The 24163-nt window shown below is 34.6% G+C and overlaps 1 protein-coding gene and 1 long non-coding RNA gene across 8 annotated transcripts; one reads left to right on the forward strand and one right to left on the reverse strand.

Annotated features, from left to right (window-relative positions):
• The first annotated feature begins 310 nt into the window (after positions 1–310).
• On the forward strand, positions 311–9207 carry LOC132295191 (SAC3 family protein B-like). 5 transcript variants are annotated; one of them, XM_059793363.1, is made up of 10 exons: positions 328–611; positions 1901–2087; positions 2791–3046; positions 5957–6499; positions 6606–6859; positions 7227–7454; positions 7533–7624; positions 7715–7808; positions 8190–8240; positions 8323–9207. In XM_059793363.1, exons 6-10 carry the CDS (start codon positions 7248–7250, stop codon positions 8479–8481), a joined length of 603 nt encoding a protein of 200 aa, XP_059649346.1. In that variant the 5' UTR covers positions 328–611; positions 1901–2087; positions 2791–3046; positions 5957–6499; positions 6606–6859; positions 7227–7247; the 3' UTR covers positions 8482–9207. The 5 variants fall into 5 exon arrangements, 3 of the variants coding, with proteins under 3 accessions (XP_059649342.1, XP_059649346.1, XP_059649352.1); XM_059793369.1 differs by having other exon boundaries at positions 6157–6499; XM_059793359.1 differs by having other exon boundaries at positions 312–611; positions 2791–6499.
• A 2074-nt stretch (positions 9208–11281) lies between these two features.
• On the reverse strand, positions 11282–16646 carry LOC132295217 (uncharacterized). 3 transcript variants are annotated; one of them, XR_009478370.1, is made up of 4 exons: positions 16377–16632; positions 13509–13576; positions 11920–11997; positions 11282–11611 (listed from the first exon to the last, which is right to left on the reverse strand). It is a non-coding gene; the product is annotated as an uncharacterized LOC132295217 (long non-coding RNA). The 3 variants fall into 3 exon arrangements; XR_009478369.1 differs by lacking the exon at positions 11282–11611 and adding an exon at positions 12983–13125 and having other exon boundaries at positions 11693–11997; positions 16377–16646; XR_009478366.1 differs by lacking the exon at positions 11282–11611 and having other exon boundaries at positions 11693–11997; positions 16377–16628.
• Between the last annotated feature and the right edge of the window lie 7517 nt (positions 16647–24163).

Genomic DNA, 24163 nt, shown 5'->3' on the forward strand with positions numbered 1-24163 from the left:
AAAATTTCTATTTAAGATATTTATTTAAATAATTAATTTAAAAAATTAAAGGCAAACTTATGCAAATTTAATGGACTATATTTCATCAAATTAATATGAATTTTTTTTCATAATTTATTTCAACAAAAAAAATATATCAAGTATAATTTAATAAGAAATGGTATTATAGTTATTTAATGATAAAATAGGTAAGACAATAGAACATTTTGCAACTAAATATAATAACTTAGTGGTTTTATGCATGAAAATTTAGACATAATTGAGAGTTGTGTTTTTTTTTTTTTTTTTTTTTGAAACCCCAGTTTATATATATGCAACACACTCGTACGCGTTTATGCTGTTAAAACCCTTCAAAGCCCTATTCTTTTCTTTTTCTTTCTCACTTCCTCTCTTTTCCTCGACTAGCTCTCTTTTCCTCTCTCAAAGCTGAAGCCATCACAGAGCATCTCCACTCTGCTACTTCTTCACTCGTCTCGCGGAGTTCATCACAGATTCTCTCTCTTTCTTGGATTCTCATCGCCGGCCACCTCTGAGTCTTCTCCGTTCATCTTCTCCGACCAGCATCGTCGTCTTCCTCTCCGAATTCCTGCTTCTCTCGGATCTTCATTCGGGTAAGTCCCTCCCCTCTCTCTTCGTATATGTGAGTATCCATGTTTAAAAATTCTGAAAATAAGGTTTTTAATTTTCGAAATTACTGAAATGGGGAGTTTGGGTTTTGATGTTGATATATATATATATATATGTGGGTTGCTCTGTTGAGATATTATGATGAGGACAGTTTTGCATATATACATATATGGGTTGTGTTTCGAATTTCTGTGAATCTGTGATGATATATATGTGTGTTGTGGAGTGAAAATTGGAGGTTTTTGTTGTTGAATAGGATTGATAAAAATTGGGGGATATTATTTGATTTTATATCCTTTTTATATGCATTAATATTGAGGGATGAATTTGATCATTGTTGGATTGTAACTTGACATATGTGGATATGTGTTGCAAATTTAATAAATTTGGGAGGGGATTTTGTTCTATATGTGTCTTATGCATAGAAACTGAAATTTGGGCAAAAATTGAATTTTTAACTTCTCTAAGTGTTCAATGCATGGCCAAAAATTGAAATTTTGGACTTGGCGACAAACTGTGGAGAATATGCATGTTTCAATGGTTTATACATGTTCAAATGTGGGTATCTTTGTGTACACAAGGTGCTGATTTGTGGCAACTTGAGAATTTAATTGTCTCAACTGTTTGGCATGTTCAAATAATCCATGTATTGAGAACTGAAAAACAAATTTGTGTTATGTGTGGAGGGCTTAAAAATTCTGAAATTGAAACCTTTAATTTCTGAAGGTGTTCTATGTATATATGTGGGCATTTGGGACATTTTGGATAGTGATCTTCAATTCATTGATGCATATACATGAGGTTCTTTGAGGTGTAGTAATTCTGAAAATTTAAAGGCTGAAACTTGTTATATTTTGATATATAATTTCAAAATCTGAAAGTGAGATTTGATACTTGAAAGTTGATATGTGGAAATTGATTCTTGTTTCTATAAATGTCAATCACTCCTTATGCATGAATTCTTATGAGAATGCTTATCTACAATGCGTGTGAAAACAAAATCTCCAAAATTTCAGTTTTGAAACTAAGTGTTTAGAACTTTTCAGAAATTGTCCAAAGTGTCCATAATTGAAATAAATGTGTTCTATATGCTCTATGTTTGATATATCCTCCCAAATGCATGGTCTTGTGGGTTCATGAATGCAAATTTTTCAAAGTTCTTGATTTTAGCCATGTGAGGGCATTTCATGGGTTTTCGAAGTTTAATTTTACTTTTTTTCTCAAGTTAAGCTGAAGTTATATAATTACCTTCCCTCTCTCCTTTCTCGTTCAGGTTTTTAAAACGGAGGGGAGAGAGAGAGAGAGAGGAACAAGAAAATATAAATGATGTCGTTACAGGGATTTGACAAGAACTCAGGTCCAAGAGTTCTTCCTATGGCACAAAACCCATTTGACCACTTCTCTCACGCCCCTTCACCAACTACATCTCCCTCCGCTTCTCCAATCCAGCCATCTCCCAGGTATTTCTTATATATATATATATATATATATATATATATATATATATATATATACATATGTATATATGTATGTATTTTATGTTTATATATCTTCAAATTCATATGCATATGTATTTGATCTCTCTTTTGAATCTTTAATTTTCAAATTCACCGCTTCCGTAACCTCCTCTCAAGCCATTTCAGTCAGCCAACACCCTCCCTTGTCATGGAAGCCCAGAACCCGTCACTGCTGCCGCCGCCGACCACCCGGCTGCCATTACCATCCTCCCTTGTCATGGAAGCCCAGAACCCATCACCAGTAACTTCAGTGGTTGATTGCTCACACAGACCTGACAGTAATCCTAATATCCCATCATAAGACCTAGATGATAAAACAATGAGATGTTCTGTCTGTTTATGGATAAATGGACTGTATATCATGACTGTCTTATTTCTTGTTCCTTTATTATGGAATATGAATAAATAGGAGAGTTCCATACTCTTCTCTTTGTCATACTCTTACTATCCACACTAATTGCATGTTCCTTCCTTTCGATTAGTGGTCTTTGTTGGTTGCTTATTGGTTTCTTAATTTTGGTTCCTTTTGATCCAGCACTTCAGTTACATAGTTTCGATTGTGATATATGGTTTCACTTCTTTCCTCAGATCTCTATAATTATGCCTTATTTTATTTTATTTTTGTTTGTGTGTTTGTTTTTTGCAGGCCTGCTTTATCTCATCCTCCATGGGGTAATCAGCCAAAGGATGGGAAACTGATTGGTCTTGTTGAATCAGCCAAGGTTACCAGGCAGCTTTGCCAGCTCCCTGATTTAACAAGACCAATCAGTTTCCCATTCTTTAGGCACTTATGCTTCTGGAAGTAGCTTTCCAACCAAGCAACAAACCAGGTCCCCAGCTTTGCTATCTGCAAATGAAGTTACCCAGGAAAATTCTCATTTTTCTTGGAATAAATATAAAAGGTACAAGTAATTTTCGCACACTTTCAGCATCATTGATGTCATTTTCTTCTTGGCAATTTTCTAAAAACAATGATGCCAAAAGATGGTTGTTCATATGGGCAGAAAAGTATTTTGCTTTCTTTTCTTTTCTTTCTTTCCTTTATTTCTTTTGTTTTAACTTAAGATGAGCACCTCTTAAGATTAATCTTAGGAAAAGTAAGATTCACCTTTGGAATTCAACATGAAAGGTATCACAAACCTCAAATCTTGAACCTAGAAGGTTGTAATGGCAATCCTAATAGTTTATATTATCAAAGGGATCTACTTACCATTTTATTGAAAATTTTAGAAGTGCTTACATCCTTAGACCTAAAAAGATTGTGATGATGAGATCAGTACTGATCCTCAGAATTAAAAGGAGATTAAGCAGGCCTTTTTACTCTTTTTGATTAACATACATGTCTGAGTCCCTTTTGGAATTTATTGACAAGGTTATCAGAATGGAGAATGATGTAATTGAGCTCCTAGGAGATGAAGAGAAGATAAAAAATCCCTTTGTCATCCTTTCTGTACTAGAGAATCATAAAAAATCGAAGTATATGCCCATAGTTGTTAAAGGCGCATTGGGCGTGCGCCTCGGGCGCCGGGCGCATCAAGGCGCAGCTTCAGCGCCTTGAGTATGCTGAGGCGAGGCTGTTGACAAAGGCGCGTGCCTTTTGCATTTGGGGCGAGAGGCTCAAGTAGTTAAAAAGGCGCGCGTTTGTCTTCTTCCTATTATTTTTGCCTTTTAAACATTTGATGTGTTCAGATTCTTCTAACTTAAGGCTATGTTTGGTAGGGTGGCTTTGAAGAGGAAGGATAACATTAGTTATGAGGGAAAGGGAAGGGAAGGGAAGGATAATTGGTATTGTGTTTGGTTGATTAATGAAGGAAAAGAAGGGGAAGGACAATAATCATGTTTGGGAAAAGAATAGGAAAGAAAAGAAAGGGAATTATTTTATTAATTGACCATTATACCCTTCTATACTTATATATATATACTGTCTCTAGGCCCACAAGAAAATAAATAAAAAAATTTAGGGCAAATCATTTCAGCCTCCATATTCTCGTTCTCAACTCTGATATATATATGTGTGTGTGTGTGTGTATTTATATTGTCTCCTCAGGCCCACAAGAAAAGAAAAATAAATTTTAGGGCAACTCATTTCAGCCTCCCCAATCTCGCCTCCACATATATATATATATATATATATTTATTTATATTGTCTCCTTAGGCCCACAAGAAAAAAAAAAAAAAAAATTTAGGGCAACTCATTTTAGCCTCCCCAGTCTCGCCTCCATCTCCATTCTCGTTCTCCAGTCTGAACTTGCCCTCTCTCTCTCTCTCTCTCTCTCTCTCTCTCTCTCTGCACTACAAGAATCAGGAGTTCAAAACCCATCTATTTCAGTTTATCTATCTGTCTGCAAGAATCAAAAGTTCAAAACCCCTATCGGTATATCATTTCAGATTGTTCAGAAAATCAAAACTTATTTCTTTCAATTTCCATCGCCGCTGTTCTAGTTCGGGTTCGCCGTTCGCAAGCTTCAGCCGCTGGCCCGTCGTCTCTCACTCTCTCTGCAGCTGCTAACTTGTGTGTATATATAATCTTGATGGTAAAATTGGCATCACAAATATTGCTTCAGCCATTGCCTTCCCTTTCCTTCCATTTCCTCCCATTTTGGGAGGATAAGCAAATTACTGTGCAAAACTATACTTAACCCTCCAAAGCCTTCCCTCTCCTTTTCTTTCCTTCCACCCATTTTACCTAAGCACAACTTTTTAATCACCCTCCATCACCTTCCCTTCCCTTTGCTCCCATTTCCACTCTACCAAACTGAGCCTAAGTGGTGGGTGTTCCCTACCACTACCACCAAAAAAGTTAAAAGACCAGTCCAAATAAAAAAGTAAAGGAACCCAAATTAGGGCTTAATTGCTACACGAAATATTTGGGAGCTCTGGGTCTCTTCGTCAAGCTCTCTCACTCTCTGGTAACCTTTTTGTCTCTTCTTCTTCTTCTTCTTCTTCTTCTTCATCTTCTCTGTTTTTTTTTTACTTCTTTCTTCTCTAATTTCTTGTTTTTTCCTTCTTCTTCTCTGTTGTTTTTTTTTTTTCATCATTCTTCTCTGTTTTTCTTTTTTCCCTTCTGTTCTTGCTTTTCTCTCTGTCTGTCTTCTTCTCTGGCAACCAGCTTCTTCTTCTTCTGTATGTTTTTTTCCCTTCTTTCTTCTTTGTTTTTTTTTTTTTTTTTCCCCTTCTTTCTTCTCTGTTTTTTTTGTTCCTTCTTCTTCGCTCTTTTTTTTTTTTTCTTTCTCTCTTTTTTAATTATTTATTTATTTTAGCTATCAAGTATCAACATGCCTGTTAGTTTTTCATCTGGAGTGTGGCTTGTGAAATGCTGCTATTTTAGGCTTTTTAGCTGTGAAAATGCATGCCTGTAACACCTGTTATTGTTTTCTAATGTTGCTATTTTAGCTCTGAAAATGCATGCCTGCTATTGTTTCCTGTGGAGTGTGGCATGTGAATGCCTTCATTTTTTTTGTTCTTTGCTGTGAAAATGCCTGTTGCACTTTTTAAGTGATGATCAAGATGGTGCTATGTTTATTGACGATGAGGATGATATTTAGATCCTTTGGTGGTCTTCTTAGGAGTTAAGGATGAACTGATGAAGTGAACATTTCTATGTTTGTTTTAGTTTTTATTTAATTAGTTGACTTTTGCATCTTTATGTTAGTAATTAGTATGTTACTATGTTGACTATTGAATGCAAATATTTGGTTTAGTTTGCTTTTGCATCTTTATGTTAGTATGTTGATTATTAAACTTATGTGTTTGGTTTACATGATTTTACATCTTTATTGGGTGTTATTTTTAATTTTTTTTCTCAACTTCAGTCGGGCGTGTGCCTCGCCTTGCGCCTTGCACCTCAAGCTCCAAGGCACCTTGGCGCCTTAGTACGCCTTAAGCCTTTAACAACTACGTATATGCCTGTTTGTTTTAACCCCCATCTTGGTGAACCTTATCATGTGTTTTCCTTGTCTACGCCTACTCTATCTCCTCCCATCTCGGGTACTGCATCAAATGTTGTTTCCAGTGCTCCTGATTCTCGAATCCATCAAATGTCCTCGCCACCTGCATGGTGTATTGGTAGTGAAGCTGTTGTCACTAAAGCCTCCAACTTCTCAGTGCCCAAGGGAACACTAGGTCACCTTCTGCTGATCAAGTCTTTCAGGGAAACTATACTAGATCAAATGTTGTTTCCTATGCTCCTGATTCTCAAATTCATCGGAGGTCTCCGCCACCTGCCCATCGATGGTGCTGCTGTTGTGAAGCCTGCCAACTTCCCAGCTATCGAAAGAACTAGGTCACCTCCTTCCCCCTTCTGCTGATCAAGTCATTTTTGAGAATTCCAATTCAGTCCAAGATGATGATGAACGGTAAGATATTATCTGCTTAGAATCTAATCATCATTTGTTACTCTTGTTATTCATTATTAATTCCAGTTCATTATGTTTCTTATGTCTTTTCACTTGTGATTATCAGAGAATTGCAAGCCGAAGCAAAGAGAATGGCCCGTTTCAAGGTCGAACTAAGCCAACCATTGCAAAGCACTCCTGGTAATGGAAACCAGAAATTCTCTACGAATAGACCTGATCGGACTATGGGAAGGCAAAAATTAATGGAGGAACATTCTGCCGATATGGTGGGGGATCTCTCCGGTGGCAATGCTTTATCTGATCTTGAAGCAGCAGAGTCATCCAATATTATAACTGGATTATGTCCTGATATGTGTCCAGGTATGGCTTTCAATTTTGATCAATGTGCAAGCCTGTAAATTCATTGTTTTCGAGCTGCAATGTTGAGGTTGTAGGTCCAGTCCAATTTTGTCCATCCTGCTCAAAGTGAAAAATTGGTTACAATATTGTTTTCCATGTATTTTTAATTTTAAAAGAAAGAAACTGCCATTCTGGAAACGGATAATGTCTGTATATTCTGAACTTGATATGAAATTATATCTAGTTCATTGCTATTCTGAATTTTACAATTGAAAGTTCCATCTTGCAAATGGAATAAAGACTGATTTTATGTTTTCATGGTTGTGCCGGATCAATTCTTTGGTTGCTGAAATGCCATTTAGTTGTTACCGATTGCTGTTGTTGTCAGATAAGACTTCACATAGTTGCCATGCATGAATTATGTGAATACACAAAAGGAGAAGGCTTTTCGGAGGGTGTCGATGCACACCTCAACATTGAACAGATGAACAAGACATCAGTTGAATTGTTCCAATTGTATGATGATCACAGGAAGAAAGGAATAAAGGGGCCAAGTGAAAAAGAATTTCGAGCTTATTATGCACTTCTCAAACTGGACAAGCATCCTGGGTACAAAGTAAGTCGTCTGCAGTATCCACACAATTGTACAATATTCATTTCAAAGTTGCCTGTAAAAATAAGATCTCTGTGCTAGGTTGAACCTGCCGAGCTGTCTCTTGAACTTTCCAAGATGACACCAGAGATAAGACGAACACCAGAAGTGTTATTTGCCCGTGATGTAGCAACGTTGTCTCTTGACTCTCCTTCGTTTATTTAATACATTCAGGTTACCGAGTCGGATACAATCTAATATTAATTGTTATTTTGCTCTTTCAGAGCTTGTAGAACGGGTAATTTCCTAGCCTTCTTTCGGCTTGCAAGGAAAGCGAGTTACCTTCAAGCATGCCTAATGCATGCTCACTTTGCAAAGGTATGGGTAAATACCTCCCATTGTTTTATGATTATGCTTTAATTCGAGCCATCTATTTTGGATTGTTTATCCACTGTAATTATGAGTTTGCTTTATATGTATACCCATGAATTTAGCTGCCACAATAGTAAGTGCTGTGGATAATGTAACAGGTGGATTTAAGTTCCTTTTTTTTTTTTTTTACAATTAATTTGTGCTGTCCATGCTTAAATATTTCTCTTTTGCATGTTTTAATTATGAGTTTGCTTTATTTCTCTTTTGCATGATATTACTGTGTATCTAACATGTGCACATACACATGGAAATATGATAGTCTCATTGTTTTGTTGTCTTAATCGGTTATGAACCCATGCACTTGCATCCTTACATTGTGGTCTACAGAACAACCAAGGTATCCCTGTGGCCCGTGTTGCCAAATGGCTTGGAATGGAGGTACTTTTTCTTTGGCTTGCTGGTGATTTACCTTTGTTTCAAACTAGCAAATATTAATGTATCATGTTTGTACTGGATTTAGGAAGAAGACACAGAAAACCTTTTGGAATATCATGGGTTCTGCTCCAACTACCACAAACAGCATGGTGCTGTTTATGGGGACAAGTTTTTTCAATGGCCAGGGCCAAACTTCCTGTCTCAACAAGTTGAACTGGTGTTGGTTTCTGCTCATAGATCTTAGTCAAGCGGAACTCTTTCACTTCTTCAGCAGACAATGATACCGATACAGGAGGAGATGAAACATCCTCAACTATCCTTCTCGACTTTTTCAGATGAGCAAGTTTTGAAAGCTTCACAAGAAAGTCATTGTCAACATTGAGAAATGGGCCTTCTTTCACCATGTATGGCTCTTCAAAGGAATTTGATAAAAGAATTTGAAGAGCCAAACATGGTGAAAGAAGGCCCATTTCCTATATTTCCGGATGATATATGGTGGCTTTACAAAGGTTCCATTTCGGGCGAGGGTATTGAGAACCAGAGACTACAACTTGAAAATTACTTGATCAAATACCTGACCCAATCAAGTAAGGCGATGGGACTTGCACTGGCGACAAAGGAGGCTTGTGTAATGCTACAAAAGAATGCTTGGCTTGAGCTCCATAATTCAACCTGCTATCTAGTTCCAAAGTGGGTGATGATTTTTCGACAGAATTTTTAATTGGTGGTTAATGAACTTAACCAGTGGAGCGGTTTCTACAGCTTATATCTTGGAGCAGCGAGGTGTAGACGCCACGATATATTTTTTTTAAGACTATGCTAAGCTAATCCATACTCGTTGCAATTATTTGCAACCTAAGCTCACCAACTTACATGCGTTGGGAATTATCCCCATTGTTGTATTTTCTTGTAGTAAAACAAATAAAAATTCCTTTACACACATGGCGCGAAATATATAATTTCGCCAACAGGCTAATGCCTAATCAAACAAAATATAAATAACTCACAGAATGAGGTAATAAATTCCTCCTTATTGCTAAACCACGTTATACCCTTTATGAAAAAATGCTTTAGAAAATAACTTGCTTCCCATTTTTGAACTCTAATTTACGAGTTTACAATAACTTAACTCTAATTTACGAGTTTACAATAACTTAACTATTTCGCCCATTCTGGAAGCACACAAAAGATCTCTAATAAGATTGAGTTCTATAAATATGTTCTTAATTAATGTAGAGCTTATAATTCAATTCCTTTTAAACAATGATCTACGAATGAAAAATCTTAAAAAATCGTCTAGACAAATCTTTAAGCAATGTTAAACCAACAGGCAATTTCGAAAATTTTATTTAATTCTCTTAATCGATTTTGGTCAAACCCCTAAATTAGATTAATTCTCAACATACTAACAATTTTGTATCGTATTGACGTTTGAGAATATCTAAAAATACATTCATCCTTCTTGAAAAATATTGAGTATAGAAGTAATAACTTTCCACAATTCAGTTGTCTGCTCTATCTCGCATATGTGTTTACTGTGTGAACATCGTAGTCTATGTCATTCAATCAGTTTTCACAATAAATATTGTTTAGTATACGATCCTAGCACTTATGCTCTTGCCTCCTTAACAATTAAAGTATTTCAAACAAGCACATAGTATAAAAAGAAAATAAAAAGAATAAATAACTCGTTGAAGTAAACTAATAAATAATAATTTTATTAATACTTCTCCAAAATTACAACTCGGAAATCCCGTAATGCAAGGACCCCTAAAAACATTATTCAATAATCCAGTAAACTATAAATAAAATAAGTCTATCATCCTACTTTAGAATAAACCGAAAGAATAGGTAAGTCCTCCAATTGCGGATCTTCAACCTTGAGACTTGAACCTGAAAGATAAAAATAAGTGGGTCAAACCCATGAGCAAATTTTCTCTACTAGGTATCTAAAAGCCAATAAAGAAATCATCTCAATAATTCACGAAATATAAATAAAATAAAACAATTAATCTAAGCACTCAATAAAACAAATCAATTAAAAATTAAAATAAACGCAATTAATTCTAATTAAATTAAATAAATCATTTAAAAATAAAATAAAAGTAATTAATCCTAATTAATAAATCCTTTAAAATATCGGGGTATTACATAATATGCATTTTTACGTGCATGGTGTGTCCGAGTACCAAAGCACAATTGTGGTAAAGTGTGGCCAAGTTTGAATTTATAGAATGCCACTACCACTACTATCTATTAATATAGCTAGAGTGAGTTAGGATCGTCCCAAGGGATCGGAAGCGTATTTTGGAATCAATGTTAGATTAGTAAGTTGAATGATCAAAAGAGAGCTTGTTGGTTGAATTATACTACAATTTAAACTAAAGTAATGCAATGTAAAACAACTAAAAGAAATTAGGTGTAAAGAATGAGAGAGGAGTCTTGGGATATAGAGTTCACCACTAAACATTGCCTTCCTAGACATTCAATATTTGATGGAATAGTGGGATTGTGTGTTATAAATGAAAGTGTGTGCCATTAATTAAAATATTAAACATAGATGGCCAAGTAAACATACATTGTCTAGTCAATCTAGTGAATAATACAACATATCAAATTAAGCCATTGATCCTTCCATAAGCCCACAATTAATGCAGATTTAATAAATTAGAGAAATATACCACTTGCATTCATAAGCATTGAATATTAAACAATAAGAATGGATTGTCCACCTATCTAAAAAAATAAAACAATTACACTACAACCATGCTAATGACATGAAAATTAAGCTAATTAAACTAAGAAGAAACTAGGGAGGTGGCACAATCCATCAACAAATAAGTATGAACCATCAAATAAACTACAAGAGTAATCCATTTAAGTACCATACCTTGACCATCACTAAATTAATAATATCAACACACATAGACATGCATTAATCTCACAAAATCTAGAGATAAACACATGAACATTCATTTTAGCATACATAGATGTATGGATAGAATTAAATGATCAATTGGAAGTTTTAAACTACACAAATCATATAGAAACAAGATTTATATATATAAGAGGTCAAGACAAGAATTACAACACAAATCCCCATTAATTACAAAACATCAAAGTCTAGGAGACATGCTTAGGGCTATCTCTAGCCCTAGGAGAATGGTTTAGCCACTCATTGATGTTGTCATCTAACCCTCAAGGGCTATCTCCATGGTAGAATTCATCATCTTCCCCTTGTGCTCTTAGTAGAAACCCTAGATGAATAGAAGAACTTTCCCAAATTGTATGTTTCTCTCTCTAATCTCTAACCAAGTCCCTCTCTAACTAACTAACTGTGATACCCCTAATTTCGGAACACGGGTTAATCAAGTCTGCGCACAAAATCAAGGAATATCAGCAAATCAATAATAAACAAGCACATAATACAAGAGGAAAAAATAAATAAATAAAAATAACGCTGAAAGGGGAAATCTAAATTAATAATTAAAATATAAATCCTTTAATACATCAATCTCCAATAAATTCTCATTATAAGAACAGAACCTCCATAGTACAACTTGGGAATGCATACAATGTGGACTCCTAACAAAAATCCCAAGTAAAGACGAAATAAATAAATGTCTAATTCAAAAAATAATAATAATAATAAAAAAAAACAAAAACATAGTGGAGGTCCTACATCGACGACATCGAGAGAGTGATGAAGTCTGGTCTCTGCTCAGTACGAACTGACTCTACGTCTGGAACTGTCGAGGACCTGAAAAGATAACGACAAAGGTGGTCAAAACCCATGAACAAGCACTTTCTACTACATCCCAAATAGAGACCCGATAAACGATACATCTTAGTTCGACTCATGCAATAACTATGTAGGTTAATATACATAAGTATACACCCTATAGACTTTCATTGGATTATAAGACAGCCTCAACTAGATAGTAGGTCTTATGCAAGAGCACACAAGGTAGTCACGAGTACCTCTTTTACCAGGGCGCACACATCCTTATAACCAGCTACTTATCCCATCTGGCAATATACGCCAACCCTAACCATCGATCCGGATATCTCAAGCTCGTATCAAGGTACACTCTCAAAACATACATATGTAAGTAATTATAGCCATATCCTGACAATGGCACAATCTAAAGTTATAACTATATCCTGACATTAGTATGACAAAATGTATGAATCTAGGTTTATTAGCCAGCTCACACAGGTATCAGCAAACCATATCCTAACAATGGTGCTTCTAAGACCATATCCTAACAATGGTCTTACAATATACACTTATATACAAATATGTATACTTAAATTCACCTACATTAACATTAGAATTGATCTGAGTATTTTATGTGCTGGTATAGGCTTCTATATTTATCATACAATTAACTTATAATATAAGTAAAATAATTTACGTTAACTCATGCATGATCAACAATCATAGTAACGGCTATAGAAATAAATATAATGAGCTATTAAAAAAAATAGCATACTAGTAATTTAACTTGCAAGTAAGGCCATGTTCCGTTGCATGCACAATTAATATCCTATTATCCTCTTAGATAATTTCTATGACAAAGTAACCATCAATAAAAATTAAATCAATAACTTTTAACTTAAACAAATTCCATTATATTACACTTTATCCTTATAATAGTTATTATATAATTAATCCATACTAGTGAACTCAAAGTCTAGCAATGACCATAGCATAATAGGAAATATTAAACAATGCAAACAACCTGTGTAGTTGCCCAATTTACGGACCACCCATGATGCCATTGAATTTCTCCTAACCCAACATAACATCCCATTTTGTGATGCCACAGAAATTCGCAAGACCCATAAAAACATACTACCAGCCAAGAGTAGTATTTCGCAAGACCTAATAGAAAACCAGAAACAAAATTTATATAGAAATATATATACAAATATTAAACCATATGATACCCCCAGATTTCCGGATGCGGGTTGGCCAGGCCCACGCTTGATTACCCGAGGATATCAAATCAATTAGCAATAAATGAACACAGAATATAATTAAGATAAAACAAGAATAAATAATTTTGCTGAAAAGAACTAGAACAATAATCCAAAACTGAAAGCCTCATAATAAAATTTTATAAATTAAATAATTAATTTGATGCATCCAACTTCTCCAATTCTAATACAACTCAGGAATCCATCTCTAATGGACCCCTAATAATCCAAACAGACATGAAAGCTACTTAAAGAACATCCAGAGTAAACCATGAAGAAAAGTCCTACATTATCGGAAGAGTGAGTAGTAGTCTCTGCTCAGCACGATCAAGTCTAAGTCTGGAACTAACAAGTACCTGAAAAATAGAGGTGGGTCAGGCCCGCAAACAAAATCTAACCTACTACAATCCAAGCAGAGACTCGATACGCATATACATTCTAACCAACTCAACAATAGCTATTAGTCCGTACGTATGTATAATCACACTACAGGACTCTTACTAGGCTATGCTAAGGGTCTCAACCTGAATAGAAGGCAACATGCAAAAACGCACCTGAGTGGGCATGACTACCTAAGCCTAACAAGGTATACCTCAACCAACATAGCTAGCTACGCATCTTACTACATATACGCTCCCTAACCGTCGACTATGAGACTCAAGTTCAGATTGTGGTACCATAATTTATATATATAAATTCCCATCCAAACCAATGTAGTGCTGCTCAACAGTTCGTTGCCATGACACGACGTAAAATTAGGATTAAAAATGTTTTCATTAAATCCCTATCCATTCTACTAACAGAAAATATAAACAACCATCTAATATGTCGTTCAACTGTTTTAGTTGACAGGACATGAAACCATGGAAGATTTAACTGTTTTAGTTAATCCATTTCGTATGTATGAACGAGTTGGAATTAGTGTTTTGATCTAATCCGTCCCTCCGTATACTACCGTCCCATACCGGTGCATACCATGCATATGATCCGTAAATGATGCAATAACTCAATCAATACATCAAATAAATCCACACAATCTAAATAGTTGATAAAACAGAATTGAAATAGTACATCAACTATAATCCCAAAATACCATCCCTGTAGTTGTTAAAACAGTTTAGTAGTCCAGCAATTAAAATACAAACATTTAATCCAAGAACAAACCATGGAGAAAAGTCCACAATTGATACCATTATGTTAAATATAAGCATCAATTGTACCATGTTAACATGATAAAATAAATGACTATACAGGACATGTAAACCAATTTACTCCAAATAAGCACAATAGAGTATATAACTTCATAGGCTTAGATTCCAAGACACTAGTACCAAAATAATTACAGAACCATCAATGAAAAATTGCTATACTAAGATTAAGCAAGTTCAATTCTCTTCCTCCCAGAAACCAGTAAGCTAATTCATTTAAATTACCTAATGTTCAAGTATAGTCATCAAGACAATTAGAAACTTATACCTTCCATACCTATACGAGATTACTGAAACACATTAACTGTAATCCATCACTGAAAATTATTGTATAAAAATTTCGCAATTTAAACTCCTTTACTTCCATGAACCGTAGTCTAACTTATTTTAAATTTGTCTACGGTTAAGCAAACACCACTTTGGTTTAATTTTTCATTAGCCTATTCACTGAAGTTTTAATACAGCTTAGAACCGCTCTAACTACTCCCAACACAGCCTTTACTGACCCTGTTACCATCAAGAAATAATCCCCGAAGCAACAGAATCACTGGAACACAAAAGAAAACGAAAAAAATAAAGAAAAATGGATGGAGCAGGCTCCAAAACAAAGTGGAGCCACCTCCATCCTCTTGGAGCTGCCTCCACAAATGGGTGGAGCCACCTCCAAGTGCTTTAGAGCCGGCTCCACCCTTGTGGGGAGCCGCCTCTTTCCCCCTCTCTTCCGTTCTGCTTGCTTCCTTCATCTGTGTCCTCTTCGGCGACGTCCAGTTCATCCGTCCTAAATTACTATGGCAGCTACTAGTTTATGTTATGTCTCAGTATGATCCAGAAATAGTTCAATGCCTTAGTCATTCACCGACAACAATCGAAGCAAGAATTATACAACGAGAGATTAGAGCGAGCAATTTATAATTCAAGAACACGCACTGTTTTAAGTAAATCAAACATGTGAACCAGAGTATTATTAAGGCTTCTCAGAGTGTTAAAAACTAATTTAACTCTTGATATATCAGTTTACATGAATTAAACATCGAGTTATGTGAATTAATTTACAAGTTACACACAAAAGATTTTTAAACAAGCAGTGCAACCTATGCTACGTTCAGTTTAAACAAAACAACAGAGACATGCAAACTAATTTACTTTTAATCTTTATAGATTCCTGGAATTGTATTAGAGATGTAAAGAACACGAGCCTAAGGGATAGAGTTAGGATTAGAACTTGCCTTACACCGACATCCTCCTCAATTCTCTGGTGAAACCACTGTTTGCTCCCTCTGGTTTCTCTCTACCTCCATAACCGTGAACAAGGTTCTAAAACCCTAAGCAGACCATTGCTCATATATTTATAGTCCAACTAATCTTAGGTTCAACTAAACCCTAACTGACTTACCCGGCCCATAAACCAACCTATGATATATATAAATATCGGCTACATAAGTGAGATGTACTAAATAGCTAAAACCCTAACCTAATTTAATAACCTAATCTTACAACAGTGAAAAATTAAATAAAATAATACAATTAACAATTTAAATAACACACACTTAATTAAACAATTTAAATAACACAAATAAATCACACAAAACAAGTACATCAATTAAATAAACACATCAATACATAGCCACGTAAGCACCCAGAAATAATAAAAGAAATAATGAAAATAATAAAAATAAATAGTAAAATTCTAATTATATCCCTTTTAAAACTAGGGGTCTTACAAACCACCATAACCCATCACTGAGTTTCTAAAACAGACCCCTTTAGACATTAGATTTCAAACTAGTAACTAATTATATATACATGAATATATACACATTAATTTCACCCAATAAAATCTGATTGAAATCATGAAATTAAAGACTTTATTTTCTGTAATTACACCCTATAATCATACTAGATTTGAACCGCATACAAAGTCTAAGGGAATGAATAGAAGAAGACTTACCTTTATTTTTTTATAAATTTTAGATTGCAACTCTTTCTCCTCCGATTTTCCCTTGACGCCGGTGGCTTACGTGTCACCATCGTCTACCTCTGCGCTCTGAGTGTCGCCCACAACAGCCACCCTCACCACTCTCCTCATTTCTCTTTTCCTCTTTCTCTCTTTCTTCCTCTCTTTCTCTCTTTCTTTTCTTCTCTTTTCTCTCACGCCGCCCCTCTTTGTTCATTGGTTCGTCTCTTTCAATACCCAGATAAAAACTAACCTATATAAACAATAAAAAATAAATAAAAAACTAATTCTAATGTAACCGAACCTAACAGGCCCAACATCTAAACCACACACCAATGGCATGTCCCACATTGAACTCTAATGATATAATAATTTAATAATACAATTACACATGCAAACTTATAATAATAAATTAACATCATAATTACCTTAAACTACTGTGCACATATACTTTATATATATGCACGCCTACATCCATATATATATATATTTGGAATATATATATATATAAACACATTAATATAGTTTATATATATTTATTTATAATATGCTAAATATATCTATATCATATATATATATATATATATATATATGTTTGTATATAACACTTTAATATATATATATATATTAAAGTGTTATATACATACATATATCTATATATATATATATATATCTACCCATCCATACAATTAACTTAAAATAAATAAAAATAACCTCAATGAAAATTTACAATTAACTACAAAATTTCTACAAAATCAGTGCATTTAAATAACAAATAAATAAACACACAAACGACTCCAATTAGCCAAGTAGCTAAAATATATATATATTTAAAATAAACACTAAATAATTAATATTTAAATGGCAAACAAATAAAATCCTAAAACAAATGCACAAACAATACAAATAGCCACGTAGATAAATAAAATGAAATAAAATAAATAAATAAAATCCTGAAAAATTTAGGGGTATTACACTAACTCCTTACTAAAAATGGCCAAATTCCTTATATAGGTAGCTTAAATGTCACACCCAATGGTTAGATCTCGTACATTAAGACCTCCAAATGATTGCACCACGAGTACACCTTCAATTTGGCTTGCAATTTGTTTTTTACGCAATTTGAGGCAATTCGATCGATCACATAGTTGCTCTGATCGATCGAACCACGGCGGCGCACTTTTTGGATAAGGACAAGGCTGAGATATTTTTGGGAAAATGACAAAAGTAGTTGGTGAGGATAAGATGAAAAAGGTTTGATCGATCGGAGGAAATGTTGGATCAATCGAATAAGAAATTTTCCTGAAGATAAGGACAAAGGACTCGATCCATCATGGCAGGGTTGGAACAATCACAGTGTGATCGATCGTAACTTGGTCTGATCGATCGTAGAGGACTTCTTCACCACTTTGCTTCTACTTTGCTCCTTCTTCCAACAGGCTTGAGATTGCTTCTTTTAATGCTCTAATTCAGCTAAATTGACTTATTTTGGGATAAGTGCCTGAAAATGGAAATAACATAAAATTAGACTAAAACGGGAAAATAAGATAGAATAGGTCCTAGAACATTCAAGATTAAGGGGTTTAAATGCGCACTTTTCAGCGCGCTACAATGGCCCGCGGCTTTAACATATGCCAAATACAAAATATCACATGTCAAACCTCCAAAATTCGTAAAGTTAATTTCATAAGTAACACATGAAACCAAGAGTATACATGTAAGCTAAAAGGTGTTTGGCCCTTGGCCACATATCATACATATAAAAAGTGTCTCAAAGAGTGCACTTAGGTACACATTACATATTCCAAAGCAAAAATGACATATCAAAACATAGTTATGCGATAAAACTTCAAAAGTAAAAATTAAACATGCTAATACTTGCATGTGAGCAAAATATATCAAAAAAATACTCCAAGCAACCAAGCAAACCTAGGGATGTTGTGCATCCCAAAATAAATTCTCCTTTACCTGAAATATTCCAAACAACGAGGGTGAGCAACCAAAGTTACTCGTAGGAAAAAGTAAATGCATATACCCTAAAGTTTCCACGAACTTTTGCAACATAATATAAACCAATACATATGATTCATGCTACCTAACGTCTATGTTCTATGGGAGAGCTAAAGGATCATCCTAAGTTATAGAGGAAGCAATTTAAAAGCAATCCACAATAAATAGACAATCTATTACAAAGGTAATATTCCATAAGATGCAACAAGTCATAAACCCTAGGTTATATCAACTTGTAAAATAATATAAATGATCACATGTGGTGCATGCCACCTAACTTCTATGTTCAAAGTGGTACTAAGGAATCATCCTAACCTACCTTAGAACATTTTAAACATGAATCACAGATACTGAAGCAATTAAACGACATTGGACATAGCCAAAACAAAACGGTAAGTTACAACGACTTAATTTAAACGACATTGGAATAACCAATATGAAACAACAAGTTACGACGACTTCATGTTATCAACTTGAACAAAATACGAGATCAACAATATGGATACAACAAGTTTCAAAGATTTAGTGTTATCAACTTGAAAAGAAATGCGAAATCAAACAAGGTGGATATACTTGGACATCACGCCAGATTAAATCGAACAAATAATAGCTATTTTAGGTTACTAGCCTACCGGGAACTACCCTAGTGCGCACATGTAGGGAGAACTCATATCTCCCGCATTAGAGTCGAACTCTAACTATAGTCAAGACAATGACATCCCAAGTTTCCAAAATCAACAAATTATACACAATATACCCTAAGTATATAATGCATTTAACCATTTATCATGCACAAACCAATAGGAATTCACACAAGTCGTGCCCTAAGTCCTCAAGCTAAATGGCATACGAAATGTCGAATCTTCAATCTGTGATTTGTTACACACAATAATGGTATAGACAAAATTGAATCTTCAATGTGCAATTCGTTACACATAACAATAGTATAGACAAAATTGAATCTTCAATGTGCAATTCGCTATACTTAAAAACTATGTTATTAATTCATAAAACCCATTCACGTAAATATATAATAAGTCCTAAATCCATGTTTTAAACATCAATATGATATCAAATACACAATTGAATCGATGGAAACAATTATATAGAATTACTAAAATCACATACTTAAAATCTCTAGATTTCAAAATACTACCAAATGGATTCAAGTTCATATATGCTAAAGATCAAGTCAAGGCCTTTACCAATATTAAGTTCTAAGTGAATTTCATGCAAGGTACAACTATATACAAGTCTTAAGAATTAATGGAAGACATGCATACAACTTAAATTAACTTCAAGAACACTTAAAACACTAAGGTTATAAATATAGTGATTTTTGTCATGCTAACATGGTATTCATTAAATCCTTAACTTAACAATGACATAGTCAAATATCACAACACAATTAGAAACAATAATTGTACAAGAATATCATAGTCACAACTACAAGACTATACAAGAAATTCCAATTTCTACCATGCATAACAACAATATTACAAGTGAATATTCACATATAAGTCTTGTGTAAAATGACACCCTATGTTAGATATAATTAAAATATATCTAATACAACCCTAGAACATCAATTTACATGCATGCAATGTATATCAATAACAAAGGAATAAGAAACCATAACAAGAATATAAACATAGTACAACCCCTACCTCACTAGAGGATTGTCCCTCTAGAATCCAAGGCAAACAAACTCAAAATGTAAAATTGAGAAACGTTCCTCTAGATTAATAAGAGAAGAAGCTATGATCATCAATGTTTAAGACCAAATTCCTCAAGTAAGGGGGTCAAATTTCAAAAATGGCAAAATAGGTTCTAGGATTCCCCACACTACCTACTCGAGATTCACCCCTCTGGAATCCCAAGCAAACAAGGTCAAAATGAAAATTGGAAAAAGGTGTTCTAGATCAAGAAGAGAGGAAGATATGATCTTCAAGGCCCAAGATCAAATTCCCAAGGCAAGGGGTTCAAAATCTGAAAATGGCAAAGAGAGCTCTGTTTGTCTGCAAGGTGGTTAAGTGAGGGTTCAACAAATTTCTCTAACTTTTCCACCCACAATGGCTATGTTAGCCAAACACACACACACACACCAACACCACCTCTCTCACACACAAACAGATCCATACCCTTCACCTGTCACAATTCTAGAGCTCCTCGCAAGGCTTAATCTCAAGTCTACACTTGTCACTAATCTAAGCCAACAAGTGTGCCAACCAAAAGTCTACAAGTGGGTGAATTTTCACCCTCCACATGTCATCATCCAAAGCAATCTTACAAGGCTTAATCTCAAGCCTATACTTGTCATCATCCCACACCTTCAAGTGCCCCAACCAAAGGGTGACAAGTTGGTGAACCTACACCCAACATTTATCACAAAGACAACCTTCCAAGTCACACCACCAACATGTCAACAAGTAGCCCAATGAGAGTGTAACACTTGTCACACTTTCTAAAAATTGAAAAACGGTCCTTCCCCAAAATATCTTGCAAAATAAATTGGAAAATGGTCCCTACGACAAAAATAATTACAAAAATATAATTACACAAAGTATCACAAAAGAGTAAATGTTTCTAATGAAACTATGCATCCATACCCCTACAGGAAAAAAGTAAATAAATAACATGCTTTTCTACAAAAGCAAGACTACGCATTTCATGGAAATAAAATAATGAAGATGCATGTGAAGTCGGAAGTCAAATCCGAACTCAAAACCTTAAGGTCACAAGAAAAGAAAAAATCAAATAATTAAATAAAAAAAAATTTAATGACGGAAAATCGAAAAAAAAAAGAAAAAAAAAAAAGACAGGGTCATTACACTGTAGGCTTACATCAAGCGTCAGTATTATGCCTATACCCTTTTGCCTTAGTTATGGATGAGTTGACAAGACGCATTCTAAAAGAGATTCCATTGTGAATGTTATTTGTCGATGAAACTGTTTTACTCGATAAGACTAGAGAAGTCAATGCCGAATTGGAGGTTTGGAGGAAACCTCTAAAATTAAAAGGGTTTAAGATAAGTAAAAATAAAACTTAATATATGGAGTGTAACTTTAATAAATTTAGAAATTCAAATGAGGATGTAGTGAAGATTGAGAATCAAGAGGTATAAAAAAGTGAACATCGTTGTTGAAGGATTTATATATTTAAGTTACACCATCTCTAACAACTTAAGCTTTTGGAGTATATTGTAGTTAACATGGTATCAAAGCCAAAGGTCTCGAGTTCAACCCTCACCGTCACCCTAATTAAAAGTTGAAAAACACGTGTTGGACTAAAAGAAGGTCACACGTGAGGGGGCGTGTTGAAGGATTTATATATTTAAGTTACACCCTCTCTAATAGCTTAAGCTTTTGGAGTAGATGGTAGTTAACAATCTTTATTATTTAGACTTAATTATTCATAATGAATGAGTATTTGGAGAAGATGTGGATATTAAAATTAAGGTACGATGGGCCAAATGAAGGAATGCATCTAGTATATTATGTGATCGACGAATCCCTTAAAATTGAAAACGAAGTTCTATAGGACAACTGTCAAGACTCACCTCGCTGTGTAGATATTGTCAGCTTTGTGCACTCTCCGTGCTCATGGTTTTTCAAATGCTTCTACAGAGATAGGAGGCGTCCACACATATAAGTTCTTACAACCTCTCCCCCCTGGTGATGTGGGACGTTACAATCACCCCTTTTTGGGACCCAATGTACCATCATGGGTTTATGCACGCTCCCCCATTTTTGGATGGGGATTGACTCTCAGGCCTCGCCCTGCTATGTAAAAATTATTTACTTTGTGCACTCTCCGTACTCAAGATTTTTTAAACATGTCACACAGTTAGGATGCGCTCACATGCAAATATGGGACGTCACAGCAACTATTAGACCAACTGTATTTTATGGGACAAAATGTTGGGTAGTTAGGAAACAACATATGCATAAAGTGAGTGTGGCGGAAATGCGAATGCTGAAATGGATGTTCGCTAAGATTAGAAAGGATACAATAGGAACTGATCACATTCGTGAGATGGTTGGAATAACACCAATTGGAGATAAAATGAGATAAAATCGGTTAAGATGGTTTGGACATGTGCAAAGAAGACTTTTAAGTGCGCCAATGAGGAAGAGTGACGTAATCCACATTGGAATAATACTACAGGAAATGTGGGTAGAGTAAGGAACGATATGGTAACATGCGGTTTGATTGAGGTCATGGCCTTAAGTTGGAATGGAAACATTGTATTCATGCACTTGACCTTAAGTAGTTAGAAAAAGGCTTTGTGCTGTTATAATATAGTCCTCATCATTATGATCCAATGGATGCGCATAGGCAACCACATAAATTAAATAAGAACTGCAAACCATATTCAATGTAGGAGAAAACAATGAATAGACCACCTAGAAAATTTTAGTAGGAGCACATGCAACCATCTGAACACTGAATCTGGGAGATCCTAGCCAGTAACTCTATTAGCTGGCTTATCAGCAAAGGACAATGAGCAAAAGCTTCTCTCTCTAATGATAACAAGGATTTCCTATAGAATAGATGCTACATATTTTGAGGCATAGTTGAACATTCAAAGATTTTTTTTCTTATAAGTTTTAAAAAATGACAACCTAAGCGGCTTGGACTATAAATGTTCCGCTCTCATTTTGAACGCACGTAGGATACTAAAAGTTCATGGATATGCCACTGGGCGCATGCTTGATACTTCAAGGATGTCCATAATTTTTAACATACATTTCATTATTTTCTGGAGTTGGCCCACATATCTTGGAAACTTGGGTCAGACAACTCTGATACTCCTAACACAATTCTCATACAATGGAAATATATCTAAGCGTACCTATGTTTGATAATCTTGGAAACAATGTAAGGACACCTCAAAGAGTCCAACCTTTCTCTATTTCTTTAAGAAACAATTTATACATGGTTACCACAAGTCGAGCATGCAATTTGACATTTTCATACAAGACAAAAATATAATTGTTATGATAAATTAGTAGTAGTAGTAGCAGCATTTATAATATAATAATATTTACGGTATTAGCATAGCTTCATCTTCTAAATTTTTTGACTTGTATTGTAGAAATTAAACATCAATTGAAGTTCTACAGTTGTCTTATTCAATATATGTACATTAGTAGAACTTTTTATTTATATATCACTAAGTTAATGTCCTACATTTTTAGGATTGAATGTGCTAGCGTATCCCTATCATACCATGTCTATGTCCCGTGTCTGTGTTTCTTAAGCAGCTACAACTAGGGATAACTATTTGGTTCTCTATTGGAAAGAATACCTAGAGATGCCATTATTTCCATAATGGATTTCCAAATTCGGAGGGAGATGATGCAAGAGAGAAAAAGGTGAGAACGGGTTACTATAGGCTATAGCCTAATTGCAAAACAGGCATATTGAAGGATCCAGGGGTTTGTAGTCCATGGTATTCAATCTGTGTCTAAAAGGTATACACAGACAGAGAGAAGGTTAAAGCACTTCATTAATTGTTTTGACTGTTGGAGAAAGGTGGCATGGTTTGGGTTATTATGAAGTGAGAGAGTATCTAAAGAGTTACCCTTATGAAATTTTTTTATCAATGGATGATGCCTGTGGGGTTATTTAGGGCCTGGTTACTAATAGAAATGATTCTTGATTTTTGCTGTGAATTCTTAAAATTAAGAATTAAAAGTAAAAATTGTGTTTAATAAAATACTTTCACTTTTTTGTTTTAAGAAAGTACTTTCTAATTTTGTGAAGA

The sequence above is a fragment of the Cornus florida genome, unplaced genomic scaffold (genome assembly GCF_030987335.1).
Source record: "Cornus florida cultivar Cherokee Brave unplaced genomic scaffold, ASM3098733v1 CherokeeBrave_3.0.0_Hap2_Chr01, whole genome shotgun sequence".
In the NCBI taxonomy this organism is placed as follows: Eukaryota; Viridiplantae; Streptophyta; class Magnoliopsida; order Cornales; family Cornaceae; genus Cornus; species Cornus florida.

What these genes read in the sequence shown, in the direction of transcription:
- LOC132295191 (XM_059793359.1), top strand. Translation starts at nt 7,248, where the DNA reads ATGCATGAATTATGTGAATACACAAAAGGAGAAGGCTTTTCGGAGGGT. An exon ending in ACAAGCATCCTGGGTACAAA is followed by an intron (nt 7,455 to 7,532) that starts GTAAGTCGTCTG and finishes TCTCTGTGCTAG; the next exon opens with GTTGAACCTGCCGAGCTGTC. An exon ending in TTTGCCCGTGATGTAGCAAC is followed by an intron (nt 7,625 to 7,714) that starts GTTGTCTCTTGA and finishes TTGCTCTTTCAG; the next exon opens with AGCTTGTAGAACGGGTAATT.